Source organism: Pristiophorus japonicus, chromosome 13 (genome assembly GCF_044704955.1).
Source record: "Pristiophorus japonicus isolate sPriJap1 chromosome 13, sPriJap1.hap1, whole genome shotgun sequence".
NCBI classification, from domain to species: Eukaryota; Metazoa; Chordata; class Chondrichthyes; family Pristiophoridae; genus Pristiophorus; species Pristiophorus japonicus.
In genome coordinates, this window is record NC_091989.1 from 106,410,952 (window position 1) to 106,436,616 (window position 25,665).

Genomic DNA, 25,665 nt, shown 5'->3' on the forward strand with positions numbered 1-25,665 from the left:
TACTGGACCATTCTTGGGCCATTGTTGCCAGACCATTGTGGCCGGACCTTTGATGCCGGACCATTGATGCTGGACCATTGATGCCGGACATTGCCTACAGACCATTGTTGCCAGACCATTGCCTTTGGACCATTGTTGCCGGACTATTGTTGTGGGATCATTGTGGCCGGACCATTGCCTATGGACCATTGTTGCCAGACGATTGCCTATGGACCATTGTGGCCGGACCATTGTTGCCGGACCATTGTTGAACCATTGTTGCCGGACCATTGTTGCCGGACCATTGCCGACTGCTGTTGCCGAACCATTGTTGCCGGACCATTGCTATGGACCACTGTGGCTGGATCATTGATGCCGGATCATTGTTGCCGCACCATTGCCGAACCATTGTTGCCGGACCATTGTTGCCAGGCCATTGTTGCAAGACGATTGATGCCGGACCATTGTTGCCGGACCTTTGTTGCCAGGCCATTGTTGCAAGACGATTGATGCCGGACCATTGTTGCCGGACCTTTGTTGCCAGACCATTGATGCTGGACCATTGATGCTGGACCATTGATGCCGGACCATTGCCGGACCATTGCCAGACCACTGTTGCCAGACCATTGATGCTGGACCATTAATGTCGGACCTTTGCCGGACCATTATTGCCGGACCATTGCCAGACCATTGTTGCTGGACCATTGATGCCGGACCATTGCTTATGGACCTTTGTTGCTGGACCATTGCCGGACCATTGTTGAACCATTGTTGCCGGTCCATTGCCGATGGACCATTGTTACTGGACCATTCTTGGACCATTGTTGCCAGACCATTGTTGCCGGACCTTTAATGCCGGACCATTGATGCCGGACCATTGCCTACGGACATTGCCGACAGACCATTGTTGCCGGACCTTTGTTGCCGGACCATTGCTGGACCATTGTTGCTGGACCATTGCCTATGGACCATTGTGGCTGGACCATTGCCAGACCACTGTTGCCAGACCATTGATGATGGACCATTGATGCCAGACCATTGTTGCCGGTCCATTGCCAGACCACTGTTGCCGGACCATTGATGCTGGACCACTGATGCCGGACCATTGCCGGACCATTGTTGCCGGACCATTGTTGCCAGACCATTGTTACCGGACCATTGCCAGACCACTGTTGCCAGACCATTGATGCTGGACCACTGATGCCGGACCATTGCCGGACCATTGTTGCCAGACCATTGCCAGACCACTGTTGCCTGACCATTGATGCTGGACTATTAATGCCGGACCTTTGCCGGACCATTGTTGCCGGACCATTGCTATGGACCACTGTGGCCGGATCATTGATGCCGGACCATTGTTGCCGCACCATTGCCGAACCATTGTTGGACCAGTGTTGCTGGTCCATTGCCAGACCATTCCCGACGGACCATTGTTACGAGACCATTGTTGTCAGACCATTGATGCTGGACCATTGTTGCCGGACCATTGCTGCCAGACCATTGCTGCCGAACCATTGCCTATGGACCATTGTTGCCGGTTACTGTTGTTGTCGGACCATTGCCTACGAACCATTGTTGCAAGACCATTGTTGCCGGACTATTGCCTACGGACCATTGTTGCTGGACCATTGCCTAAGCACCATTGTTGCCAGACCATTGTTGCTGGACCATTATTGCCGGACCATTGCTGCCAGACCATTGCCTATGGACCATTGTGGCCGGACCATTGTTGCCGGACCATTGCCGGACCGTTGTTGCCGGACCATTGTTGCCGCACCATTGTTGGACCTTTGTTGCCGGGCCTTTGTTGCCGGACCATTGTTGCCGGACCTTTGATGCCGGACCATTGATGCTGGACCATTGCCAGACCATTGTTGCCAGACCATTGTTGCTGGACCATTGCCTATGGACAATTGTTACCGGACCATTGTTGGACTAGTGTTGCCGGTCCATTGCCAGACCATTCCCTATGGACCATTGTTACTGGACCATTGTTGGACCATTGTTCTCAGACCATTGATGCTGGACCATTGTTGCCAGACCATTGCTACGGACCATTGCCTATGGACCATTGTTGCTGGACTATTGTTGTCGGACCATTGCCTACGCACCATTGTTGCCGGACCATTGATGCCGGACCATTGTTGCCGGACCATTGCCGGACCATTGTGGCAGGACTATTGTTGCCGAGCCATTGCTATGGACCATTTTTGCCAGACCATTGATGCCGGACTACTGCCAGACCATTGTGGCCGGACCATTTTTGCCAGACCATTGATGCCGAACCATTGCCGGACCATTATTGCCAGACCATTGTGGCTGGAGCATTGATGCTGGACCATTTTCGGACCATTGTTGGCGGATCATTGATGCCGGACCATTGCCAGACCATTGATGCCGGACCAATGCCGGACCATTGTTGCCGAACTATTGTTGACAGACCATTGATGCCGGACCATTGCCTATGGACCATTGTTGCCGGGCCATTGATGCCGGACCATTGCCGGACCATTGTTCTGAACCATTGATGCCGGACCATTGCCAATGGACCATTGTTGCCAGACCATTGCTATGGACCATTGTTGCTGAACAATTGTTCGCGACCTTTGTTGCCGGACCATTGTGGCCAGACCACTGATGCCGGACGATTGCCGGACCATTGTTGCTGGACCATTGTGGCTGGACCATTGATGCCGGACTATTGATGCCTAACCATTGCCGGACCATTGTTGCCGGACCATTGATGCTGGACCGTTGCCAGACCATTGCCGGACCATTGTTGCCGGACCATTGATGCCGGACCATTGCTGGACCATTGTTGCCAGACCATTGTTGGACCATTGTTGACAAATCATTGTTGCCGGACCATTGATGTTGGACCATTGCTGGACCATTGTGGCCAGACCATTGTGGCCGGACCATTGTTGCCGGACCATTGCCGGACCATTGTTATCGGACCATTGCCGGACCGTTGTTGCCGGACCATTGTTGCCGCACTATTGCCGGACCTTTGTTGCCGGACCATTGTTGCCGGACCTTTGTTGCCAGACCATTGTTGCGGGACCATTGTTGCCGCACCATTGCCGGACCATTGTTGCCGGACCTTTGTTGCCAGACCATTGTTGCCGGACCATTGTTGTCGCACCATTGCCGGACCTTTGTTGCCAGACCATTGTTGCCGGACCATTGTTGCCGCACCATTGCCGGACCTTTGTTGCCGGACCATTGTTGCCGGACCTTTGTTGCCGGACCTTTGTTGCCGGACCTTTGTTGCCGGACCATTGTTGCCGGACCATTGTTGTCGGACCTTTGTTGCTGGACCATTGTTGCCGGACCATTGTTGCCGAACCATTGTTGCCAAACCATTGTTGCCAGACCATTGTTGCCGGACCATTGCCAGACCATTGTTGTTGGACCATTATTGGACCATTGTTGCCAGACCATTGATGCCGGACCATTAATGCCGGACCATTGTTGCCAGACCATTGATGCCAGACCATTACTGGACCATTGATGTTGGAACATTATTGGACCATTGTTGCCAGACCATTGTTGCCGGACCATTGTTGTCGGACCATTGTTGTCGGACCATTGTTGCCAGAACATTGCCTACGGACCATTGTTGCTGGACCATTATTGCCGGACCATTGTGGCTGGATTATTGATGCTGGACCACTGATGCCGGACCATTGATGTCGGACCATTGCATACGGACCCTTGTTGCTGAACCATTTTGTGGCTGGAACATTGTTGGACTTTTGTAACTGGACCATTGTTGCCGGACCATTCTGAGACTATTGTGGCTGGATCATTGTGGCCGTACCATTGCCTACAGACCATTGTTGCTGGACCATTGTTGGACTATTGTGGTCGGACTATTGTGGCTAAACCATTGTTGGACTATTGTGGCCGGACCATTGTGGCCAGACCATTGTTGGACATTGTGGCCGGACCATTGTGGCCAGACAATTGTGGCCAGACCATTGTTGGACATTGTGGCCGGACCATTGTGGCCAGACCATTGTTGCCGGACCATTGTGGTCAGACCATTGTTGCCGGACCATTGTTGCCGGACCATTGCCCACCAGTAGTGCCTCCCCAGCAAACTGGCTGATAATCTTTCCCTGACCAGTCTGGACATGGTTTTACATGTACAGCAAAACAGTTGTCGCCGAGGTTTGGATTGGAAACCTCTTACCTGGAATAATCTCTAATTGTTTAATTATGCAAAATGACTTGTACCGAATAAAGTAATGTCTTTCCACTAATAAAATCAGGAATTGTTAAAAGCATTGCACTGACTTAGCCTTCTTTCGCAGCAGTTTCTGAGAGTCTGGGTAGTGGGTTAGAATGTCACTCAAGTCGGTCTTGTCGAGGATGAAGAGGTTTGCAAATCCATGAGCAACGACGTTTGCCGTCCGCCGATTCCCACCTCCCACCGACAGCAAGCTGTTAAATGAACACAGGTGAGATTAGGAGGACAGGTAGGATCAGGGAACTTGTCTGAAAAGATATTCCCAGCTGTAGTAAATAAGTGCACCTGGAATTTCCGCAAGGGGTTCTCCCGATCCACTGCCTGTGAATGTGATTACTGGAATGTGTCACACATATCCCGAGAGCTCAGTGAGTTCAGTCCTCGGATAGCCGAGCCCAACAGACCAGGACAGTGCCAGGTTTGGTGCCCGGGCTGTGCTGAAGTATGACAACAGTGGGGGCACGATAGTTACCCTCAGCACCCTACTTTACAGGAGGGGAAACTGGCCAGGCTGCCCATTGTAATCTATTGATTTCTGGTTGTAATCTAGTGACAACAACAACATTTATTTATATAGCGCCTTTAACGTACTAAAACGTCCCAAGGCGCTTCACAGCAGTGTTACAAACAAAACAGATAAATTTGACACTGAACCACATAAGAAGAAATTGGGGCAGATGATCAAAAGCTTGCTTCAAGAGGTAGGTTCTAAGAGCGTCTTAAAGGAGGAAAGAGAGGTAGAGAGGCGGAGAGGTTTAGGGAGGGAATTCCAGAGCTTAGGGCCCAGGCAGCTGAAGGCTCGGCCACTGATGGTTGAGCAGTTACAATCAGGGATGCTCAAGAGGAGCGCAGACATCTCGGGGAATTGACACCCAATTGTAATCTAATGACTCCTGATAGAAATGCATGTACGGCATAAAACGAAGACAGGACGAGGCTCGGCTACAATGACCCCCCACAGTTGAATAATCTGCCAACTCTTGCTGTCTAGAACACAAAGCCTGGCCATTTGGGTGAGGCAACAGTGAGCACCCGCCACTCGCGTGTGGCATTATAGTGTTCAGAATGATGCCTGACTCCTCCCTCTCTGAAGGAAACAAAAAACAGTTTGCTAAACTCTTTTTCCTCTTCTAATCATTATTGATCACATTTAAATACATTTTTACAGGGATTTTTATAACTGGGTTGAGTGAAGAGAAACTTTGATTCAGAATGGGAACAGGTCTGGAGAAGTCTGTGGTGGAGCCTCACCTGATCTCACCAAACACGGAGCCTGCTCGCAGGGTCACAAACACAGTCTTTTCATTGGGTCCGCCAACAACCTGCACCTCTCCAGCTTTAATGATGTACATTTCTCTCCCAATCTCTCCCTGAAACAATAAGCAATTGACTTCCATTCAGCAGACGGACTGACAACATGGGATCAAGAACTGCAGGTAATTGTCCAAGAATATGATGCAGCTAATGTCTGTGTGAATACGTGTAGATAAATGTAAAGATATAAACATAGACACATGCACAAACATAGTTCTATATATATGCGCATATACAGAAACGTAATGCTATGCTGTTCATTGTAGCCATTTTAGGCCCGATAGAAACCAAAAAAGAGTAAAATAAGTTGGGTGTAAATCAGGAGTGTGTAAAATCTGGGGGGGGGGGGGGGTAGCAAATCGAGAGGGGTGTAAATAGGGAGGGGTGTAAATCCGGTGGGTGTAAATCAGATGCGTGTAAATCGGGAGGGTGTAAATCGGGAGATGTGTAAATCTTGCGGGGCATAAATCGGGAGGGGCGTAAATCGGGAGGGGTGTAAATCAGACAACTGTAAATCGGAAGGGGTGTAAATCGGGAGGGTTGTAAATCGGCAGGGGTGTAAATCAGACGGGTGTAAATCGGGAGGGACGTAAATCGTGAAGGGTGTAAATCATGAGGGGTGTAAACCGGGAGGGGTGTAAATCAGACAGCTGTAAATCGGGAGGGGTGTAAGTCAGGATGGGTGTAAATCAGACGGTTGTAAATCAGACGGATGTAAATCGGTAGGGGCGTAAATCGGTAGGGGTGTAAATCGGGAGGGGTGTAAACCGGGAAGGATGTAAATTTGACGGGTGTAAAACGGCAGGGGTGTAAATCAGGAGGTTGCAAATCTATATGGGTGTAAATCGGGAGGGTGAAAATCGGGAGATGTGTAAATCGGGCGGGGCATAAATCGGAAGGGGCGTAAATTGTGAAGGGTGTAAATCATGAGGGGTGTAAATTGGGAGGAGTGTAAATCAGATGGTTGTAAATCAGACGGATGTAAATCGGGAGGGGTGTAAACCGGGAGGGGTGTAAACCGGGAGGGGTGTAAATCGTGAGATGTGTAAATCGGGCTGGGCATAAATCGGGAGGGACGTAGATCGGGAGGGGTGTAAATCAGTAGGGGCGTAAATTGGGAGGGGTGTAAACCAGACAGCTGTAAATCGGGAGGGGAGTAAATCGGGAGGGGTGTAAATCGGGAGGGGTGCAAATCGGCAGGGGTGTAAATCGAGAAGGGTGTAAATCGGGAGGGGAGTAAATCGGGAGGGGTGTAAATTGGGAGGGGTGTAAATCAGGAGGTTGCAAATCGGGAGGGGTGTAAATTGAGAGGCATGTAAACCAGACGTGTGTAAATCGGGAGGGTGTAAATTGGGAGGGGCGTAAATTAGGAGGGGTGTAAATGGGTAGGGGTGTAAATCGTGAGGTGTGTAAATTGGAAGGGGTGTTAATCAGACGGATGTAAATCGTGAGGGGCGTAAATTAGGAGGGGTGTAAATTGCGAGGAGTGAAAATCGGCAGAGGGGTAAATCGGGAGGGGTGTAAATCGGGAGTTGTGTAAATCGGAAGGCGTGTAAATCGGAAGTGGTGTTAATTGGGATGGGTGTAAATTGGGAGGTGTGTAAATCGGGAGGGTGTAAATCAGGAGGAGTGTAAATCGGGAGGGGTGTAAATGGGGAGCGGTGTAAATCAGGAAGTTGTAAATCAGGAGGAGTGTAAATCGGGAGGGGTGTAAATCGGGAGGGGTGTATATCGGTAGGGGTGTAAATCGGGACGGGTGAAAATCGGGAGGGGTGTAAATCGGGAGTGGTGAAAATTGGGAAGGGTGTAAATTGGGAGGGGTATAAATCAGACTGGTTTAAATCAGGAGAGGTGTAAATCGGGAGGGGTGTAAATCGGGGGGGGGGGTAGTAAATCGAGAGGGGTGTAAATCGGGAGGGGTGTAAATCCATTGGGTATAAATCAGATGGGTGGAAATCGGAAGGGGTGTAAATCAGGAGGGTGCAAATCGGGAGGGGTGTAAATCGGGAGAAGTGTAAATCGGGAGGGTTTAAATCGGGAGGAGCGTAAATTAGGAGGGGTGTAAATAGGGAGGGGTGTAAATCGTGAGGGTGTAAATCAGACAGGTGTAAATCGGGAGGGGTGTAAATCGGGAGGGGTGTAAATTGGGAGGGGTGAAAATCGGGATGGGTGTAAATTGGGAGGGGTGTAAATCGGGAGGGGTGTTAATTGGGAGTGGTGTAAAGCGGGAGTTGTGTAAATTGGAAGGGGTGTAAATCTGATGGATGTAAATCGGGAGGTGTGTAAATTGTGAGGGGTGTAAATCGGGAGGTGTGTGAATTGCGAGGCGTGTAAATCGGGAGGGGTGTAAAACGGAAGGGTGTAAATCGGGAGGGGCGTAAATTGGGAGGGGTGTTAATCGGAAGTTGTGTAAATCGGAAGAGGTGTAAATCGGGAGGGGTATAAATCGGGAGGGGTGTAAATCGGGAGGTGTAAATCCGGAGGGGCGTAAATCAGGAGGGGTGGAAGTCGGAAGGGATGTAAATCGGGAGGTGTGTAAATCGGGACAGGTATAAATTGGCAGGGGTGTAAATAGGGAGGGGTGTCAATCGGGACAGGTGTAAAATGGAAGGTGTGTAAATCGGGACAGGTGTAAATCGGAAGGGGTGTAAATCGGGAGGGTTGTAAATCGGGATGGGTGTAAATCGGGAGGGGTGTAAATCGGTAGGGTTGTAAATCGGGAGGGGTGTGAATCGGGATGTGTGTAAATCGGGAGGGGTGTAAATCGGGAGGGGTGTAAATCGGGATGGGTGTAATTCGGGAGGGGTTTGAATCAGGAGGTGTATAAATCGGAAGGGGTGTAAATTGGGAGGGGTGTAAATCGGGAGGGGTTTAAATCGGGAGGGGTGCAAATCGGGAGAGGTGTAAATCGGGATGGGAGTTAATCGGGAGGGGTGTAAATCCGGACAGGTGTAAATCAGTAGGGGTGTAAATCGGGACAGGTGTTAATTGGGAGGTGTGTAAATCGGGAAGGTGTAAATCGGGAGGGGTGTAAATCGGGAGGGTGTAAATCAGGAGGAGTGTAAATCGGGAGGGTGTAAATCGGAAGTTGTGTAAATTGGAAGAGGTGTAAATCGGCAGGGGTATAAATCGGGAGGGGTGTAAATTGGGAGGGGTGAAAATCGGGATGGGTGTAAAGCGGGAGGTGTGTAAATTGGAAGGGGTGTAAATCTGATGGATGTAAATCGGGAGGTGTGTAAATTGTGAGGGGTGTAAATCGGGAAGTGTGTGAATTGCGAGGCGTGTAAATCGGGAAGAGTGTAAAACGGAATGGTGTAAATCGGGAGGGGTGTAAATTGGGAGGGGTGTTAATTGGGAGGGGTGTAAATCGGGAAAGTGTAAATCGGAAGGGGTGTAAATTGGGAGGGGTGTAAATCGGGAGGGGTTTAAATCGGGAGGGGTGCAAATCGGGAGAGGTGTAAATCGGGAGGGGCGTTAATCGGGAGGGGTGTAAATCCGGACAGGTGTAAATCAGTAGGGGTGTAAATCGGGACAGGTGTTAATTGGGAGGTGTGTAAATCGGGAAGGTGTAAATCGGGAGGGGTGTAAATCGGGAGGGTGTAAATCAGGAGGAGTGTAAATCGGGAGGGTGTAAATCGGAAGTTGTGTAAATTGGAAGAGGTGTAAATCGGCAGGGGTATAAATCGGGAGGGGTGTAAATTGGGAGGGGTGAAAATCGGGATGGGTGTAAATTCGGAGGGGTGTAAATCGGGAGGGGTGTTAATTGGGAGTGGTGTAAAGCGGGAGGTGTGTAAATTGGAAGGGGTGTAAATCTGATGGATGTAAATCGGGAGGTGTGTAAATTGTGAGGGGTGTAAATCGGGAAGTGTGTGAATTGCGAGGCGTGTAAATCGGGAAGAGTGTAAAACGGAATGGTGTAAATCGGGAGGGGTGTAAATTGGGAGGGGTGTTAATTGGGAGGGGTGTAAATCGTGAAAGTGTAAATCGATAGGGGTGTAAATCGGGAGGGTGTAAAACGGAAGTTGTGTAAATTGGAAGAGGTGAAAATCGGGAGGGGTATAAATCGGGAGGGGTGTAAATCCGGAGGGGTGTAAATTGGGAGGGGTGCAAATCGGACGTGTGTAAATCGGGAGGGGTGTAAATCGGGAGGGGTTTAAATCGGGAGGGGTGTAAATCGGGAGGTGTGTAAATCGGGACAGGTGTAAATTGGCAGGTGTGTAAATCGGGAGGTGTGTAAATCGGGACAGGTATAAATTGGCAGGTGTGTAAATCGGGAGGGGTGTCAATCGGGACAGGTGTAAAATGGAAGGTGTGGAAATCGGGACTGGTGTAAATCGGAAGGGGTGTAAATCGGGAGGGGTGTAAATCGGGATGGGTGTAAATCGGGACAGGTGTAAAATGGAAGGTGTGGAAATCGGGACTGGTGTAAATCGGAAGGGGTGTAAATCGGGAGGGGTGTAAATCGGAAGGTGTATAAATCGGGAGGGGTGTAAATCGGGAGGGGTGTAAATCGGGATGGGTGTAATTCGGGAGGGGTTTGAATCGGGAGGTGTGTAAATCGGGAGGGGTGTAAATTGGGAGGGGTGTAAATCGGGAGAGGTGTAAATCGGGAGGGATGCAAATTGGGTGGGGCGTAAATCGGGAGGGGCGTTAATCGGGAGGGGTGTAAATCGGGACAGGTGTAAATCGGGAGGGGTGTAAATCGGGAGGGGTGTAAATCGGGAGGGGGGTAAATCGGGAAGGGTGTAAATTGGGAGGGGTGTAAATTGGGAGGGGTATAAATCGGGAGAGGATAAATCGGGAGGGGTGTAAATCGGGAGGGGTGTAAATCAGGAGAGGTGTCAATCGGGAGGGGGTAAATCGTGAGGGGTGTAAATCGGGATGGGTGTAAATCAGGGGGGGATGTAAATCGGGAGGGGTGTAAATCGGGAGGGGTATAAATCGGGAGGAGGGTAAATCGGGAGTGGTGTAAATCGGGAGGGGTATAAATTGGGAGGGGTGTAAATCGGAAGGGGTATAAATCAGGTGCGGTATAAATTGGGTGGGGTGTAAATCGAGAGAGGAGTAAATCGGGAGGGGTGTAAACCGGGAGGGATGTAAATTTGACGGGTGTAAAACGACAGGGGTATAAATCAGGAGGTTGCAAATCATGAGGGCTGTAAATTGGGAGGAGTGTAAATCAGATGGTTGTAAATCAGACGGATGTAAATCGGGAGGGGTGTAAACCGGGAGGGGTGTAAATCGTGAGGGTTGTATATCGGGAGGGTGGAAATCGGGAGATGTGTAAATCGGGTAGGGCATAAATCGGAAGGGACGTAGATATGGAGGGGTGTAAATCAGTAGGGGCGTAAATTGGGAGGCGTGTAAACCAGACGTGTGTAAAATCAGGAGGGTGTAAATCGGGAGGGGCGTAAATTAGGAGGGGTGTAAATGGGTAGGGGTGTAAATCGTGAGGTGTGTAAATTGGAAGGGGTGTTAATCAGACGGATGTAAATCGTGAGGGGCGTAAATTAGGAGGGGTGTAAATGCGAGGAGTGAAAATCGGGAGAGGGGTAAATCGGGAGGGGTGTAAATCGGGAGTTGTGTAAATCGGAAGGCGTGTAAATCGGAAGTGGTGTTAATTGGGATGGGTGTAAATCGGGAGGTGTGTAAATCGGGAGGGGTGTAAATCGGGAGGGTGTAAATCAGGAGGAGTGTAAATCGGGAGGGGTGTAAATGGGGAGCGGTGTAAATCAGGAGGGTGTAAATCAGGAGGAGTGTAAATCGGGAGGGGTGTAAATCGGGAGGGGTGTAAATCGGGAGTGGTGAAAATCGGGAGGGGTGTAAATCGGGAGTGGTGAAAATCGGGAGGGGCGTAAATTGGGAGGGGTGTAAATCCGGTGGGTATAAATCAGATTGGTGGAAATCGGAAGGGGTGTAAATTGGGAGGGGTTTAAATCGGGAGGGGTGTAAATCGGGAGAGGTGTAAATCGGGAGGGATGCAAATTGGGTGAGGCGTAAATCGGGAGGGGCGTTAATCGGGAGGGGTGTAAATCGGGACAGGTGTAAATCAGTAGGGATGTAAATCGGGACAGGTGTTAATTGGGAGGTGTGTAAATCGGGATGTGTGTAAATCGGGGTGTAAATCGGGAAGGGTGTAAATCGGGAGGGGTGTAAATCGGGAGGGGTATAAATCGGGAGAGGGTAAATCGGGAGGGGTGTAAATCGGGAGGGGTGTAAATCAGGAAAGGTGTAAATCGGGAGGGTGGTAAATCGGGAGGGGTGTAAATCGGGATGGGTGTAAATCGGGGGGGTGTAAATCGGGAGGGGTGTAAATCAGGAGGGGTATAAATCAGGTGCGGTATAAATTGGGAGGGGTGTAAATCGGGAGTGGTGTAAATTGGGAGGGGTATAAATTGTGAGGGGTATAAATCGGGAGGAGGGTAAATCGGGAGTGGTGTAAATTGGGAGGTGTATAAATCGGGAGGGGTGTAAATCGGAAGGGGTATAAATCAGGTGCGGTATAAATTGGGAGGGGTGTAAATCGGGAGGGGGGTAAATCAGGAGGGGTGTAAATCAGGAGGGGCGTAAATCAGGAGCAGGGGTAAATCGGGATGGAGGTAAATCGGGAGGGTCCTAAACCAGGAGGGGCGTAAATCAGACGGGTGTAAATCGGGAGAGGGGAAAATCGGGAGGGAGGTAAATCGGGAGGAGTGTAAATCGGGAGGGGTGTAAATCGGGAGGGGTGTGAATCGGGAGGGGTGTATATCAGACAGGAGTAAATCGGGAGGGGCGTGATTCGGGAGCGTTTAAATCGGGAGGGGTGTACATCGGGAGGTGTGTAAATCGGGAGGTGTAAATCCGGAAGGGTGTAAATAGGGAGGGTTGTAAATTGGGAGGGGTGTAAATCGGGAGGGGTGGAAATCAAACGGGTGTAAATCGGGAGGGGTGTCAATCAGGAGTGGTGTAAATCGGGAGGGATGTAAATCGGGAGGGGTGTAAATCGGGAGGTGTGGAAATCAAACGGGTGTAATTCGGTTGGGGTGTAAATTGGGAGTGGTGTAAATCAGACGGGTGTAAATTGGGAGGTGCTTAAATCGGTAGGGGCGTATATCGGAAGGGGCAGAAATCGGGAGGGGTGTAATTCGGTAGGGGTGTAAATTGGGAGTGGTATAAATCAGACGGGTGTAAATCGGGAGGGGCGTAAATCAGGAGGGGTGGAAGTCGGAAGAGGTGTAAATCGGGATGTGTGTAAATCGGGACAGGTATAAATTGGCAGGTGTGTAAATCGGGAGGGGTGTCAATCGGGACAGGTGTAAAATGGAAGGTGTGTAAATCGGGACTGGTGTAAATCGGAAGGGGTGTAAATCGGGAGGGGTGTAAATCGGGATGGGTGTAAATCGGGAGGGGTGTAAATCGGTAGGGTTGTAAATCGGGAGGGATGTGAATCGGGAGGTGTGTAAATCGGGAGGGGTGTAAATCGGGAGGGGTGTAAAGCGGGAGGTGTGTAAATTGGAAGGGGTGTAAATCTGATGGATGTAAATCGGGAGGTGTGTAAATTGTGAGGGGTGTAAATCGGGAGGGTGTAAATCAGGAGGAGTGTAAATCGGGAGGGGTGTAAATGGGGAGCGGTGTAAATCAGGAGGGTGTAAATCAGGAGGTGTGTAAATCGGGAGGGGTGTAAATCGGGAGGGGTGTAAATTGGGAGTGGTGAAAACCAGGAGGGGTGTAAATCAGGAGGAGTGTAAATCGGGAGATGTGTAAATCGGGCGGGGCATAAATCGGGAGGGACGTAGATATGGAGGGGTGTAAATCAGTAGGGGCGTAAATTGGGAGGGGTGTAAACCAGACAGCTGTAAATCGGGAGGGGAGTAAATCGGGAGGGGTGTAAATCGGGAGTGGGGTAAATAGGGAGGGGTGCAAATCGGGAGGGTTGTAAATCGGGAAGGGTGTAAATCAGATGGGTGTAAATCGGGAGGGGAGTAAATCGGGAGGGGTGTAAATCGGGAGTGGGGTAAATAGGGAGGGGTGCAAATCGGGAGGGGTGCAAATCGGCAGGGGTGTAAATCGGGAAGGGTGTAAATCAGATGGGTGTAAATCGGGAGGGGTGTAAATTGGGAGGGGTGTAAATCAGGAGGTTGCAAATCGGGAGGGGTGTAAATTGAGAGGCGTGTAAACCAGACGTGTGTAAAATCGGGAGGGTGTAAATCGGGAGGGGCGTAAATTAGGAGGGGTGTAAATGGGTAGGGGTGTAAATCGTGAGGTGTGTAAATTGGAAGGGGTGTTAATCAGACGGATGTAAATCGTGAGGGGCGTAAATTAGGAGGAGTGTAAATTGCGAGGAGTGAAAATCGGGAGAGGGGTAAATCGGGATGGGTGTAAATCGTGAGTTGTGTCAATCGGAAGGTGTGTAAATCGGAAGTTTTGTTAATTGGGATGGGTGTAAATCGGGAGGTGTGTAAATCGGGAGGGGTGTAAATCGGGAGGGTGTAAATTGGGAGGGGTATAAATTGTGAGTGGTGGAAATCGGAAGGGGTATAAAGCAGGTGCGGTATAAATTGGGAGGGGTGTAAATCGGGAGGGGGGTAAATCAGGAGGGGTGTAAATCAGGAGTGGCGTAAATCAGGAGCAGCAGTAATTCGGGATGGAGCTAAATCGGGAGGGTCCTAAACCAGGAGGGGCGTAAATCAGACGGGTGTAAATCGGGAGAGGGGAAAATCGGGAGGGAGGTAAATCAGGAGGAGGGTAAATCGGGAGGGGTGTAAATCGGGAGGGGTGTAAATCGGGAGTGGTGTAAATCGGGAGGGGTGTATTTCAGACAGGAGTAAATCGGGAGGGGCGTGATACGGGAGCGTTTAAATCGGGAGGGGTGTACATCGGGAGGTGTGTAAATCGGGAGGTGTAAATCCGGAGGGGTGTAAATAGGGAGGGGTGTAAATTGGGAGGGGTGTAAATCGGGAGGGGTGGAAATCAAACGGGTGTAAATCGGGAGGGGTGTCAATCAGGAGTGGTGTAAATCGGGAGGGATGTAAATCGGGAGGGGTGTAAATCGTGAGGGGTGGAAATCAAACGGGTGTAAATCGGGAAGGGTGTCAATCAGGAGTGGTGTAAATCGGGAGGGATGTAAATCGGGAGGGGTGTAAATCGGGAGGGGTGGAAATCAAACGGGTGTAATTCGGTTGGGGTGTAAATTGGGAGTGGTGTAAATCAGACGGGTGTAAATTGGGAGGTGCTTAAATCGGTAGGGGCGTATATCGGAAGGGGCAGAAATCGGGAGGGGTGTAATTCGGTAGGGGTGTAAATTGGGAGTGGTATAAATCAGACGGGTGTAAATCGGGAGGGGCGTAAATCAGGAGGGGTGGAAGTCGGAAGAGGTGTAAATCGGGATGTGTGTAAATCGGGACAGGTATAAATTGGCAGGTGTGTAAATCGGGAGGGGTGTCAATCGGGACAGGTGTAAAATGGAAGGTGTGTAAATCGGGACTGGTGTAAATCGGAAGGGGTGTAAATCGGGAGAGGTGTAAATCGGGATGGGTGTAAATCGGGAGGGGTGTAAATCGGTAGGGTTGTAAATCGGGAGGGATGTGAATCGGGAGGTGTGTAAATCGGGAGGGGTGTAAATCGGGAGGGGTGTAAATCGGGATGGGTGTAATTCGGGAGGGGTTTGAATCGGGAGGTGTGTAAATTGGGAGGGGTGTAAATTGGGAGGGGTGTAAATCGGGAGGGGTTTAAATCGGGAGGGGTGTAAATCGGGAGAGGTGTAAATCGGGAGGGGTGTAAATTGGGAGGGGTGTAAATCGGGAGGGGTTTAAATCGGGAGGGGTGTAAATCGGGAGGGGTGTAAATCGGGACTGGTGTAAATCAGTCGGGGTGTAAATCGGGACAGGTGTTAATTGGGAGGTGTGTAAATCGGGATGTGTGTAAATCGGGGTGTAAATCGGGAAGGTGTAAATCGGGAGGGGTGTAAATCGGGAGGGGTATAAATCGGGAGGGGTGTAAATTGGGAGGGGTGAAAATCGGGATGGGTGTAAATTGGGAGGGGTGTTAATTGGGAGTGGTGTTAATTGGGAGTGGTGTAAAGCGGGAGGTGTGTAAATTGGAAGGGGTGTAAATCTGATGGATGTAAATCGGGAGGTGTGTAAATTGTGAGGGGTGTAAATCGGGAGGGTGTAAATCAGGAGGAGTGTAAATCGGGAGGGGTGTAAATTGGGAGTGGTGAAAACCAGGAGGGGTGTAAATCAGGAGGAGTGTAAATCGGGAGATGTGTAAATCGGGCGGGGCATAAATCGGGAGGGACGTAGATATGGAGGGGTGTAAATCAGTAGGGGCGTAAATTGGGAGGGGTGTAAACCAGACAGCTGTAAATCGGGAGGGGAGTAAATCGGGAGGGGTGTAAATCGGGAGTGGGGTAAATAGGGAGGGGTGCAAATCGGGAGGGGTGCAAATCGGCAGGGGTTTAAATCGGGAGGGGTGTAAATCGGGAGGGGTGTAAATCGGGATGGGTGTAATTCGGGAGGGGTTTGAATCGGGAGGTGTGTAAATTGGGAGGGGTGTAAATTGGGAGGGGTGTAAATCGGGAGGGGTTTAAATCGGGAGGGGTGTAAATCGGGAGAGGTGTAAATCGGGAGGGGTGTAAATTGGGAGGGGTGTAAATCGGGAGGGGTTTAAATCGGGAGGGGTGTAAATCGGGAGGGGTGTAAATCGGGACTGGTGTAAATCAGTCGGGGTGTAAATCGGGACAGGTGTTAATTGGGAGGTGTGTAAATCGGGATGTGTGTAAATCGGGGTGTAAATCGGAAAGGTGTAAATCGGGAGGGGTGTAAATCGGGAGGGGTATAAATCGGGAGGGGTGTAAATTGGGAGGGGTGAAAATCGGGATGGGTGTAAATTGGGAGGGGTGTTAATTGGGAGTGGTGTTAATTGGGAGTGGTGTAAAGCGGGAGGTGTGTAAATTGGAAGGGGTGTAAATCTGATGGATGTAAATCGGGAGGTGTGTAAATTGTGAGGGGTGTAAATCGGGAGGGTGTAAATCAGGAGGAGTGTAAATCGGGAGGGGTGTAAATTGGGAGTGGTGAAAACCAGTAGGGGTGTAAATCAGGAGGAGTGTAAATCGGGAGATGTGTAAATCGGGCGGGGCATAAATCGGGAGGGACGTAGATATGGAGGGGTGTAAATCAGTAGGGGCGTAAATTGGGAGGGGTGTAAACCAGACAGCTGTAAATCGGGAGGGGAGTAAATCGGGAGGGGTGTAAATCGGGAGTGGGGTAAATCGGGAGGGGTGAAAATCGGGAGGGGTGCAAATCGGCATGGGTTTAAATCGGGAAGGGTGTAAATCAGATGGGTGTAAATCGGGAGGGGTGTAAATTGGGAGGGGTGTAAATCAGGAGGTTGCAAATCGGGAGGGGTGTAAATTGAGAGGCGTGTAAACCAGACGTGTGTAAAATCGGGAGGGTGTAAATCGGGAGGGGCGTAAATTAGGAGGGGTGTAAATGGGTAGGGGTGTAAATTGTGAGGTGTGTAAATTGGAAGGGGTGTTAATCAGACGGATGTAAATCGTGAGGGGCGTAAATTAGGAGGGGTGTAAATTGCGAGGAGTGAAAATCGGGAGAGGGGTAAATCGGGAGGGGTGTAAATCGTGAGTTTTTTCAATCGGAAGGCGTGTAAATCGGAAGTTGTGTTAATTGGGATGGGTGTAAATCGGGAGGTGTGTAAATCGGGAGGGGTGTAAATCGGGAGGGTGTAAATTGGGAGGGGTATAAATTGTGAGGGGTGGAAATCGGAAGGGGTATAAAGCAGGTGCGGTATAAATTGGGAGGGGTGTAAATCGGGAGGGGGGTAAATCAGGAGGGGTGTAAATCAGGAGTGGCGTAAATCAGGAGCAGCAGTAATTCGGGATGGAGCTAAATCGGGAGGGTCCTAAACCAGGAGGGGCGTAAATCAGACGGGTGTAAATCGGGAGTGGGGAAAATCGGGAGGGAGGTAAATCAGGAGGAGGGTAAATCGGGAGGGGTGTAAATCGGGAGGGGTGTAAATCGGGAGTGGTGTAAATCGGGAGGGGTGTATATCAGACAGGAGTAAATCGGGAGGGGCGTGATTCGGGAGCGTTTAAATCGGGAGGGGTGTACATCGGGAGGTGTGTAAATCGGGAGGTGTAAATCCGGAGGGGTGTAAATAGGGAGGGGTGTAAATTGGGAGGGGTGTAAATCGGGAGGGGTGGAAATCAAACGGGTGTAAATCGGGAGGGGTGTCAATCAGGAGTGGTGTAAATCGGGAGGGATGTAAATCGGGAGGGGTGTAAATCGTGAGGGGTGGAAATCAAACGGGTGTAAATCGGGAGGGGTGTCAATCAGGAGTGGTGTAAATCGGGAGGGATGTAAATCGGGAGGGGTGTAAATCGGGAGGGGTGGAAATCAAACGGGTGTAATTCGGTTGGGGTGTAAATTGGGAGTGGTGTAAATCAGACGGGTGTAAATTGGGAGGTGCTTAAATCGGTAGGGGCGTATATCGGAAGGGGCAGAAATCGGGAGGGGTGTAATTCGGTAGGGGTGTAAATTGGGAGTGGTATAAATCAGACGGGTGTAAATCGGGAGGGGTGTAAATCGGGAGGGGTAGAAATCAAACGGATGTAAATCGGGAGGGGTGTAAATCGGGAGGGGTGTAAATCGGGAGGGGTAGAAATCAAACGGATGTAAATCGGGAGGGGTGTAAATCGGGCGGGGTGTAAATCAAACGGGTGGAAATTGGGAGGTGCTTAAATCGGTAGGGGCGTATATCGGAAGGGGCAGAAATCGGGAGGGGTGTAATTCGGTAGGGGTGTAAATTGGGAGTGGTGTAAATCAGACGGGTGTAAATCGGAAGGGGCGTAAATCAGGAGGGGTGGAAGTCGGAAGGGGTGTAAATCGGGATGTGTGTAAATCGGGACAGGTATAAATTGGCAGGTATGTAAATCGGGAGGGGTGTAAATCGGGACAGGTGTAAAATGGAAGGTGTGTAAATCGGGACTGGTGTAAATCGGAAGGGGTGTAAATCGGGAGGGGTGTAAATCGGGATGGGTGTAAATCGGGAGGGGTGTAAATCGGTAGGGTTGTAAATCGGGAGGGGTGTAAATCGGGAGGTGTGTAAATCGGGATGGGTGTAATTCGGGAGGGGTTTTAATCGGGAGGTGTGTAAATCGGGAGGGGTGTAAATTGGGAGGGGTGTAAATCGGGAGGGGTTTAAATCGGGAGGGGTGGAAATCGGGAGAGGTGGAAATCGGGAGTGATGCAAATTGGGTGGGGCGTTAATCGGGAGGGGTGTAAATCGGAACAGGTGTAAATCAGTAGGGGTGTAAATCGGGACAGGTGTTAATTGGGAGGTGTGTAAATCGGGATGTGTGTAAACCGGGCTGTAAATCGGGAAGGTGTAAATCGGGAGGGGTGTAAATCGGGAGGGGTGTAAATCGGGAAGGGTGTAAATTGGGAGGGGTGTAAATCGGGAGGGGTATAAATCGGGAGACGGTAAATCGGGAGGGGTGTAAATCGGGAGGGGTGTAAATCAGGAGAGGTGTAAATCGGGAGGGGGGTAAATCGGGAGGGGTGTAAATCGGGATGGGTGTAAATCAGGGGCGGTGTAAATCAGGTGGGGTGTAAATCGGGAGGGGTATAAATCGGGAGGAGGGTAAATCGGGAGTGGTGTAAATCGGGAGGGGTATAAATTGGGAGGGGTGTAAATCGGAAGGGATATAAATCAGGTGCGGTATAAATTGGGAGGGGTGTAAATCGGAAGGGGGGTAAATCAGGAGGGGTGTAAATCAGGAGGGGCGTAAATCAGGAGCAGGGGTAAATCGGGATGGAGGTAAATCGAAAGGGTCCTATACCAGGAGGGGCGTAAATCAGACGGGTGTAAATTGGGAGAGGGGAAAATCGGGAGGGATGTAAATCGGGAGGGGTGTAAATCGGGAGTGGTGTAAATCGGGAGGGGTGTATATCAGACAGGAGTAAATCGGGAGGGGCGTGATTCGGGAGCGTTTAAATCGGGAGGGGTGTACATCGGGAGGTGTGTAAAGCGGGAGGTGTAAATCCGGAGGGGTGTAAATAGGGAGGGGTGTAAATTGGGAGGGGTGTAAATCGGGAGGGGTGGAAATCAAACGGGTGTAAATCGGGAGTGGTGTCAATCAGGAGTGGTATAAATCGGGAGGGATGTAAATCGGGAGGGGTGTAAATCGCGAGGGGTCGAAATCAACGGATGTAAATCGGGAGGGGTGTAAATCCGGAGAGGTGTAAATCGGGAGGGGTGTAAATTGGGAGGGGTGCAAATCGTGAGGGGTGGAAATCAAACGGGTGTAAATCGGGAGTGGTGTAAATCAGGAATGGTGTAAATCGGGAGGGATGTAAATCGGGAGGTGTGTAAATCGGGAGGGGTAGAAATCAAACGGATGTAAATCGGGAGGGATGTAAATCGGGACGGGTGTAAATCGGGAATGGCTTAAATTGGGAGGGGTGTAAATCGGGAGGGGTGTAAATCGGGACGAGTGTAAATCGGGAATGGCTTAAATTAGGAGGGGTGTAAATCGGGAGGGGTGTAAATCGGGAGGTGTGCAAATCGGGAGGGGTGTAAATCGGGATGTGTGAAAATCGGGAGGTGTAAATCTGGAGGGGTGTAAATAGGGAGAGGTGTAAATCGGGTGGGGTGAAAATCGCGAGAGCTGTAAATCGGGAGGGGTGTAAATCGGGAGGGGTGTGAATCGGGAGGGGTGTAAATCAGACGGGTCTAAATTGGGAGGGTGTACATTGGGAAGTGTGTAAATCGGGAGGTGTAAATCCGGAGGTGTGTAAATCTGGAGGGGCGTAAATCGGGACAGGTATAAATTGGCAGGTGTGTAAATCGGGAGGGTTGTCAATCGGGACAGGTGTAAAACGGAAGGCGTCTAAATCGGGACAGGTGTAAATCGGAAGGGGTGTAAATCGCAAGGGGTGTAAATCGGGATGGGTGTAAATCAGTAGCGGTGTAAATCGGGAGGGTTGTAAATCGGGAGGGGTGTGAATCGGGATGTGTGTAAATCGGGAGGGGTGTGATTCGGGAGGTGTGTAAATCGAGAGGGGTGTAAATCGGGAGGGGTGTGATTCGGGAGGTGTGTAAATCGAGAGGGGTGTAAATCGGGAGGGGTGTAAATCGGGAGGGGTCTAAATCGGGAGAGGTGTAAATCGGGAGGGGTGTAAATCGGGACAGGTGAAAATCAGTAGGGGTGTAAATCGGGACAGGTGTAAATTGGGAGGTGTGTAAATCGGGATGTGTGTAAATGTGGGTGTAAATCGGGACGGTGTAAATCGGGAGGGGTGTAAATCGGTAGGTGTGTAAATCGGGAGGGGGTATATCGGGAAGGGGGTAAATCGGGAGGTGTGTAAATCGGGAGGGGTATAAATCGGGAGAGGGTAAATCGGGAGGGGTGTAAATCGGGAGGGGTGTAAATCAGGAGAGGTGTAAATCGGGAGGAGGGTAAATCGGGAGTGGTGTAAATTGGGAGGTGTATAAATCGGGAGTGGTGTAAATAGGAAGGGGTATAAATCAGGTGCGGTATAAATTGGGAAGGGTGTAAATCGGGAGGGGGGTAAATCGGGAGGGGTGTAAATCAGGAGCAGGGGTACTTCGGGATGGAGGTAAATCGGGAGGGTCCTAAACCACGAGGGGTGTAAATCAGACGGGTGTAAATCGGGAGAGGGGAAAATCACGAGGGAGGTAAATCGGGAGGAGGGTAAATCGGGAGGGGTGTAAATCGGGAGGGGTGTAAATCGGGAGTGGTGTGAATGGGGAGGGGTGTATATCAGACAGGAGTAAATCGGGAGGGGCGTGATTCGGGAGCGTTTAAATCGGGAGGGGTGTACATCGGGAGGTGTGTAAATCGGGAGGTGTAAATCCGGAGGGGTGTAAATCGGGAGGGGTGTACATCGGGAGGTGTGTAAATCGGGAGGTGTAAATCCGGAGGGGTGTAAATCGGGAGGGGTGTAAATTGGGAGGGGTGTAAATCCTCCCAATGTAAATCAAACGGGTGTAAATCGGGAGGGGTGTCAATCAGGAGGGGTGTAAATCGGGAGGGCTGTAAATCGGGAGGGGTGTAAATCGGGAGGGGTAGAAATCAAACGGATGTAAATCGGGAGAGGTGTAAATCCGGAGAGGTGTAAATCCGGAGAGGTGCAAATCGGGAGGGTTGTAAATTGGGAGGGATGTAAATCGGGAGGGGTGTAAATCGGGAGGGGTAGAAATCAAACGGAGGTAAATCGGCGGGCGGTGTAAATCGGGACGGGTGTAAATCGGGAGGGGTGTAAAACGGGACGAGTGCAAATTGGGAGGGGCGTAAATCGGGAGGGGTGTAAATCGGGAGGTATGTAAATTGGAAGGAGTGTAAATGAGATGGGTGTAAATCGAGAGGGGTGTAAATCGGGAGGGGTGTAAAACGGGACGAGTGCAAATTGGGAGGGGCGTAAATCGGGAGGGGTGTAAATCGGGAGGTGTGTAAATTGGAAGCAGTGTAAATGAGATGGGTGTAAATCGAGAGGGGTGTAAATCGGGAGGGGTGTAAATCGGGAGGGATAGAAATCAAACTTGTGTAAATTGGGAGGGGTGTAAATCGGGAGGGGTGTAAATCGGGAGTGGTGTGAATGGGGAGGGGTGTATATCAGACAGGAGTAAATCGGGAGGGGCGTGATTCGGGAGCGTTTAAATCGGGAGGGGTGTACATCGGGAGGTGTGTAAATCGGGAGGTGTAAATCCGGAGGGGTGTAAATCGGGAGGTGTGTAAATTGGAAGCAGTGTAAATGAGTTGGGTGTAAATCGGGAGGGGTGTAAATCGGGAGGTGTGTAAATCGGGAGGGATAGAAATCAAACTTGTGTAAATCGGGAGGGGTGCAAATCGGGAGGGATAGAAATCAAACTTGTGTAAATCGGGAGGGGTGTGAATCGGGAGGTGTGCAAATCGGGAGGGGTGTAAATCGGGAGGTGTGTAAATCGACAGGTGTAAATCCGGAGGGGTGTAAATCGGGAGGGGTGTAATTCGGGACGGGGGTAAATCAGGAGGGGTGCAAATCAGGAGGGGGGTAAATCAGGAGCAGGGGTAAATCGGGATGGAGGTAAATCGGGAGGGTCCTAAACCAGGAGGGGCGTAAATCAGACGGGTGTAAATCGGGAGAGGGGAAAATCGGAAGGGAGGTAAATCGGGAGGAGGGATAATCGGGAGGGGTGTAAATCCGGAGGGGTGTAAATCGGGAGTGGTGTAGATCGGGAGGGGTGTATATCAGACGGGTGTAAATTGGGAGAGGCGTGATTCGGGAGCGTTTAAATCGGGAGGTGTGTAAATCGGGAGGGATGTTAATCGGGAGAGGTATCAATCGGGAGAGGTGTTAATCGGGAGGGGTATCAATCGGGAGAGGTGTAAATTGGGAGGCATGTAAATCGGGAGCGGTGCACATTGGGAGGGGTGTAAATCGGATGGGTGTAAATCGGGAGGGTTGTAAATTGGGAGGGGTGTAAATTGGGTGTTGTGTAAATCGGGAGGGGTGAAAACCGCGAGGGGTGTCAATCGGGAGGGGTGTATATCAGACAGGAGTAAATCGGGAGGGGCGTGATTCGGGAGCGTTTAAATCGGGAGGGGTGTACATCGGGAGGTGTGTAAATCGGGACGTGTAAATCGGGAGGGGTGTGCATCGGGAGGTGTGTAAATCGGGAGGTGTTATTCCGGAGGGGTGTAAATCGGGAGGGGTGTAAATTGGGAGGGGTGTAAATCGGGAGGGGTGGAAATCAAACGGGTGTAAATCGGGAGGGGTGTCAATCAGGAGGGTTGTAATTCGGGAGAGAAGTAAATCGGGAGGAGTGTAAATCGGGAGTGGTAGAAATCAAACGGATGTAAATCGGGAGGGGTGTAAATCCGGAGAGGTGTAAATCGGGAGGGGTGTAAATTGGGAGGGGTGTAAATCGGGAGGGGTGGAATTCAAACGGGTGTAAATCGGGAGCGGTGTAAATTGGGAGGGGTGTAAATCGGGAGGGGTGGAAATCAAACGGGTGTAAATCGGGACGGTGGAAATCAGGAATGGTGTTAATCGGGAGGGATGTAAATCGGGAGGGGTGTAAATCGGGAGGGGTAGAAATCAAACGGATGTAAATCGGGGGGGGGTGTAAATCGGGATGGGTGTAAATCGGGAGTGGTGTAAATTGGGACGGGTGTAAATCGGGAGGGGTGTAAAACGGGAGCAGTGCAAATTGGGAGGGGCGTAAATCGGGAGGGGTGTAAATCTGGAGGTGTGTAAATTGGAAGCAGTGTAAATGAGATGGGTGTAAATTTGAGGGGTGTAAATTGGGAGGGGTGTAAATCGGGAGGGACAGAAATCAAACGGGTGTAAATTGGGAGGGGTGTAAATCGGATGGGTGTAAATCGGGAGGGGTGTAAATCAAACGGGTATAAATTGGGAGAGTTGCAAATCGTGACGGGTGTAAATCAGAAGGGTTGTAAATCAGGAGGGCGGTAAATCAGGAGCAGGGGTAAATCGGGATGGAAGTAAATCGGTAGGGTCCTAAACCAGGAGGGGTGTAAATCAGACGGGTGTAAATCGGGAGAGGGGAAAATCGGAAGGGAGGTAAATCGGGAGGAGGGTAAATCGGGAGGGGTGTAAATCGGGAGGGGTGTAAATCGGGAGTGGTGTAAATCGGGAGGGGTGTATATCAGATGGGTGTAAATCGGGAGGGGCGTGTTTCGGGAGCGTTTAAATCGGGAGGTGTGTAAATCGGGAGGGATGTTAATCGGGAGAGGTATCAATCGGGAGAGGTGTTAATCGGGAGAGATATCAATTGGGAGAGGTGTAAATCGGGAGGCATGTAAATCGGGAGCGGTGCACATTGGGAGGGGTGTAAATCGGATGGGTGTAAATCGGGAGGGTTGTAAATTGGGAGGGGTGTAAATTGGGTGGTGTGTAAATCGGGAGGGGTGAAAACCGCGAGGGGTGTCAATCGGGAGGGGTGTAAATCAAACGGGTATAAATTGGGAGAGTTGCAAATCGGGACGGGTGTAAATCAGGAGTGGTGTAAATCGGGAGGGTTGTAAATCGGGAGGGGTGTAAATCGGGAGGGGTGTAAATCGGGAGGGGTAGAAATCAAACGGATGTAAATCGGGAGGGGTGTAAATCGGGACGGGTGTAAATCGGGAATGGTTTAAATTGGGAGGGGTGTAAATCGGGAGGGGTGTAAATCGGGAGGTGTGCAAATCGGGAGGGGTGTAAATCGGGATGTGTGTAAATCGGGAGGTGTAAATCCGGAGGGGTGTAAATCGGGAGAGGTGTAAATCGGGTGGGGTGAAAATCGCGAGGGCTGTAAATCGGGAGGGGTGTGAATCGGGAGGGGTGTAAATCAGACGGGTCTAAATTGGGAGGGGTGAAAAATTGGGAGGTGTGTAAATCGGGAGTGGTGAAAACCGCAAGGGGTGTCAATCGGGAGGGGTGTATATCAGACAGGAGTAAATCGGGAGGGGCGTGATTCGGGAGCGTTTAAATCGGGAGGGGTGTACATCGGGAGATGTGCAAATCGGGAGGTGTAAATCGGGAAGGGTGTGCATTGGGAGGTGTGTAAATCGGGAGGTGTAAATCCGGAGGGGTGTAAATCGGGAAGGGTGTAAATTGTGAGGGGGGTAAATCGGGAGGGGTGGAAATCAAACGGGTGTCAATCGGGAGGGGTGGAAATCAAACGGGTGTAAATCGGGAGGGGTGTCAATCAGGAGGGGTGTAAATCGGGAGGAGTGTAAATCGGGAGGGGTAGAAATCAAACGGATGTAAATCGGGGGGGGGGGTGTAAATCGGGATGGGTGTAAATCGGGATGGGTGTAAATCGGGAGTGGTGTAAATTGGGAGGGGTGTAAATCAGGATGGGTGTAAAACGGGAGGAGTGCAAATTGGGAGGTGTGTAAATTGGAAGCAGTGTAAATGAGATGGGTGTAAATCGAGAGCAGTGTAAATTGGGAGGGGTGTAAATCGGGAGGGATAGAAATCAAACGGGTGTAAATTGGGAGGGGCGTAAATCGGGAGGGGTGTAAATCGGGAGGTGTGTAAATTGGAAGCAGTGTAAATGAGATGGGTGTAAATCGAGAGCAGTGTAAATTGGGAGGGGTGTAAATCGGGAGGGAT

General features: G+C 50.6%; 1 protein-coding gene across 2 annotated transcripts in view; it reads right to left on the reverse strand.

Annotated features, from left to right (window-relative positions):
* The window catches only part of LOC139278737 (cyclic nucleotide-gated channel beta-1-like), a 320,039-nt gene that overhangs the window by 10,902 nt on the left and 283,472 nt on the right, over nt 1-25,665 (reverse strand). For both annotated transcript variants that reach the window (XM_070897829.1, XM_070897830.1), the window contains 2 exons: nt 5,486-5,604; nt 4,282-4,428 (listed from right to left, as the gene is read on the reverse strand). In XM_070897829.1, coding sequence (XP_070753930.1) covers nt 4,282-4,428; nt 5,486-5,604 — 266 coding nt within the window. The remainder of the gene's footprint in view (nt 1-4,281; nt 4,429-5,485; nt 5,605-25,665) is intronic.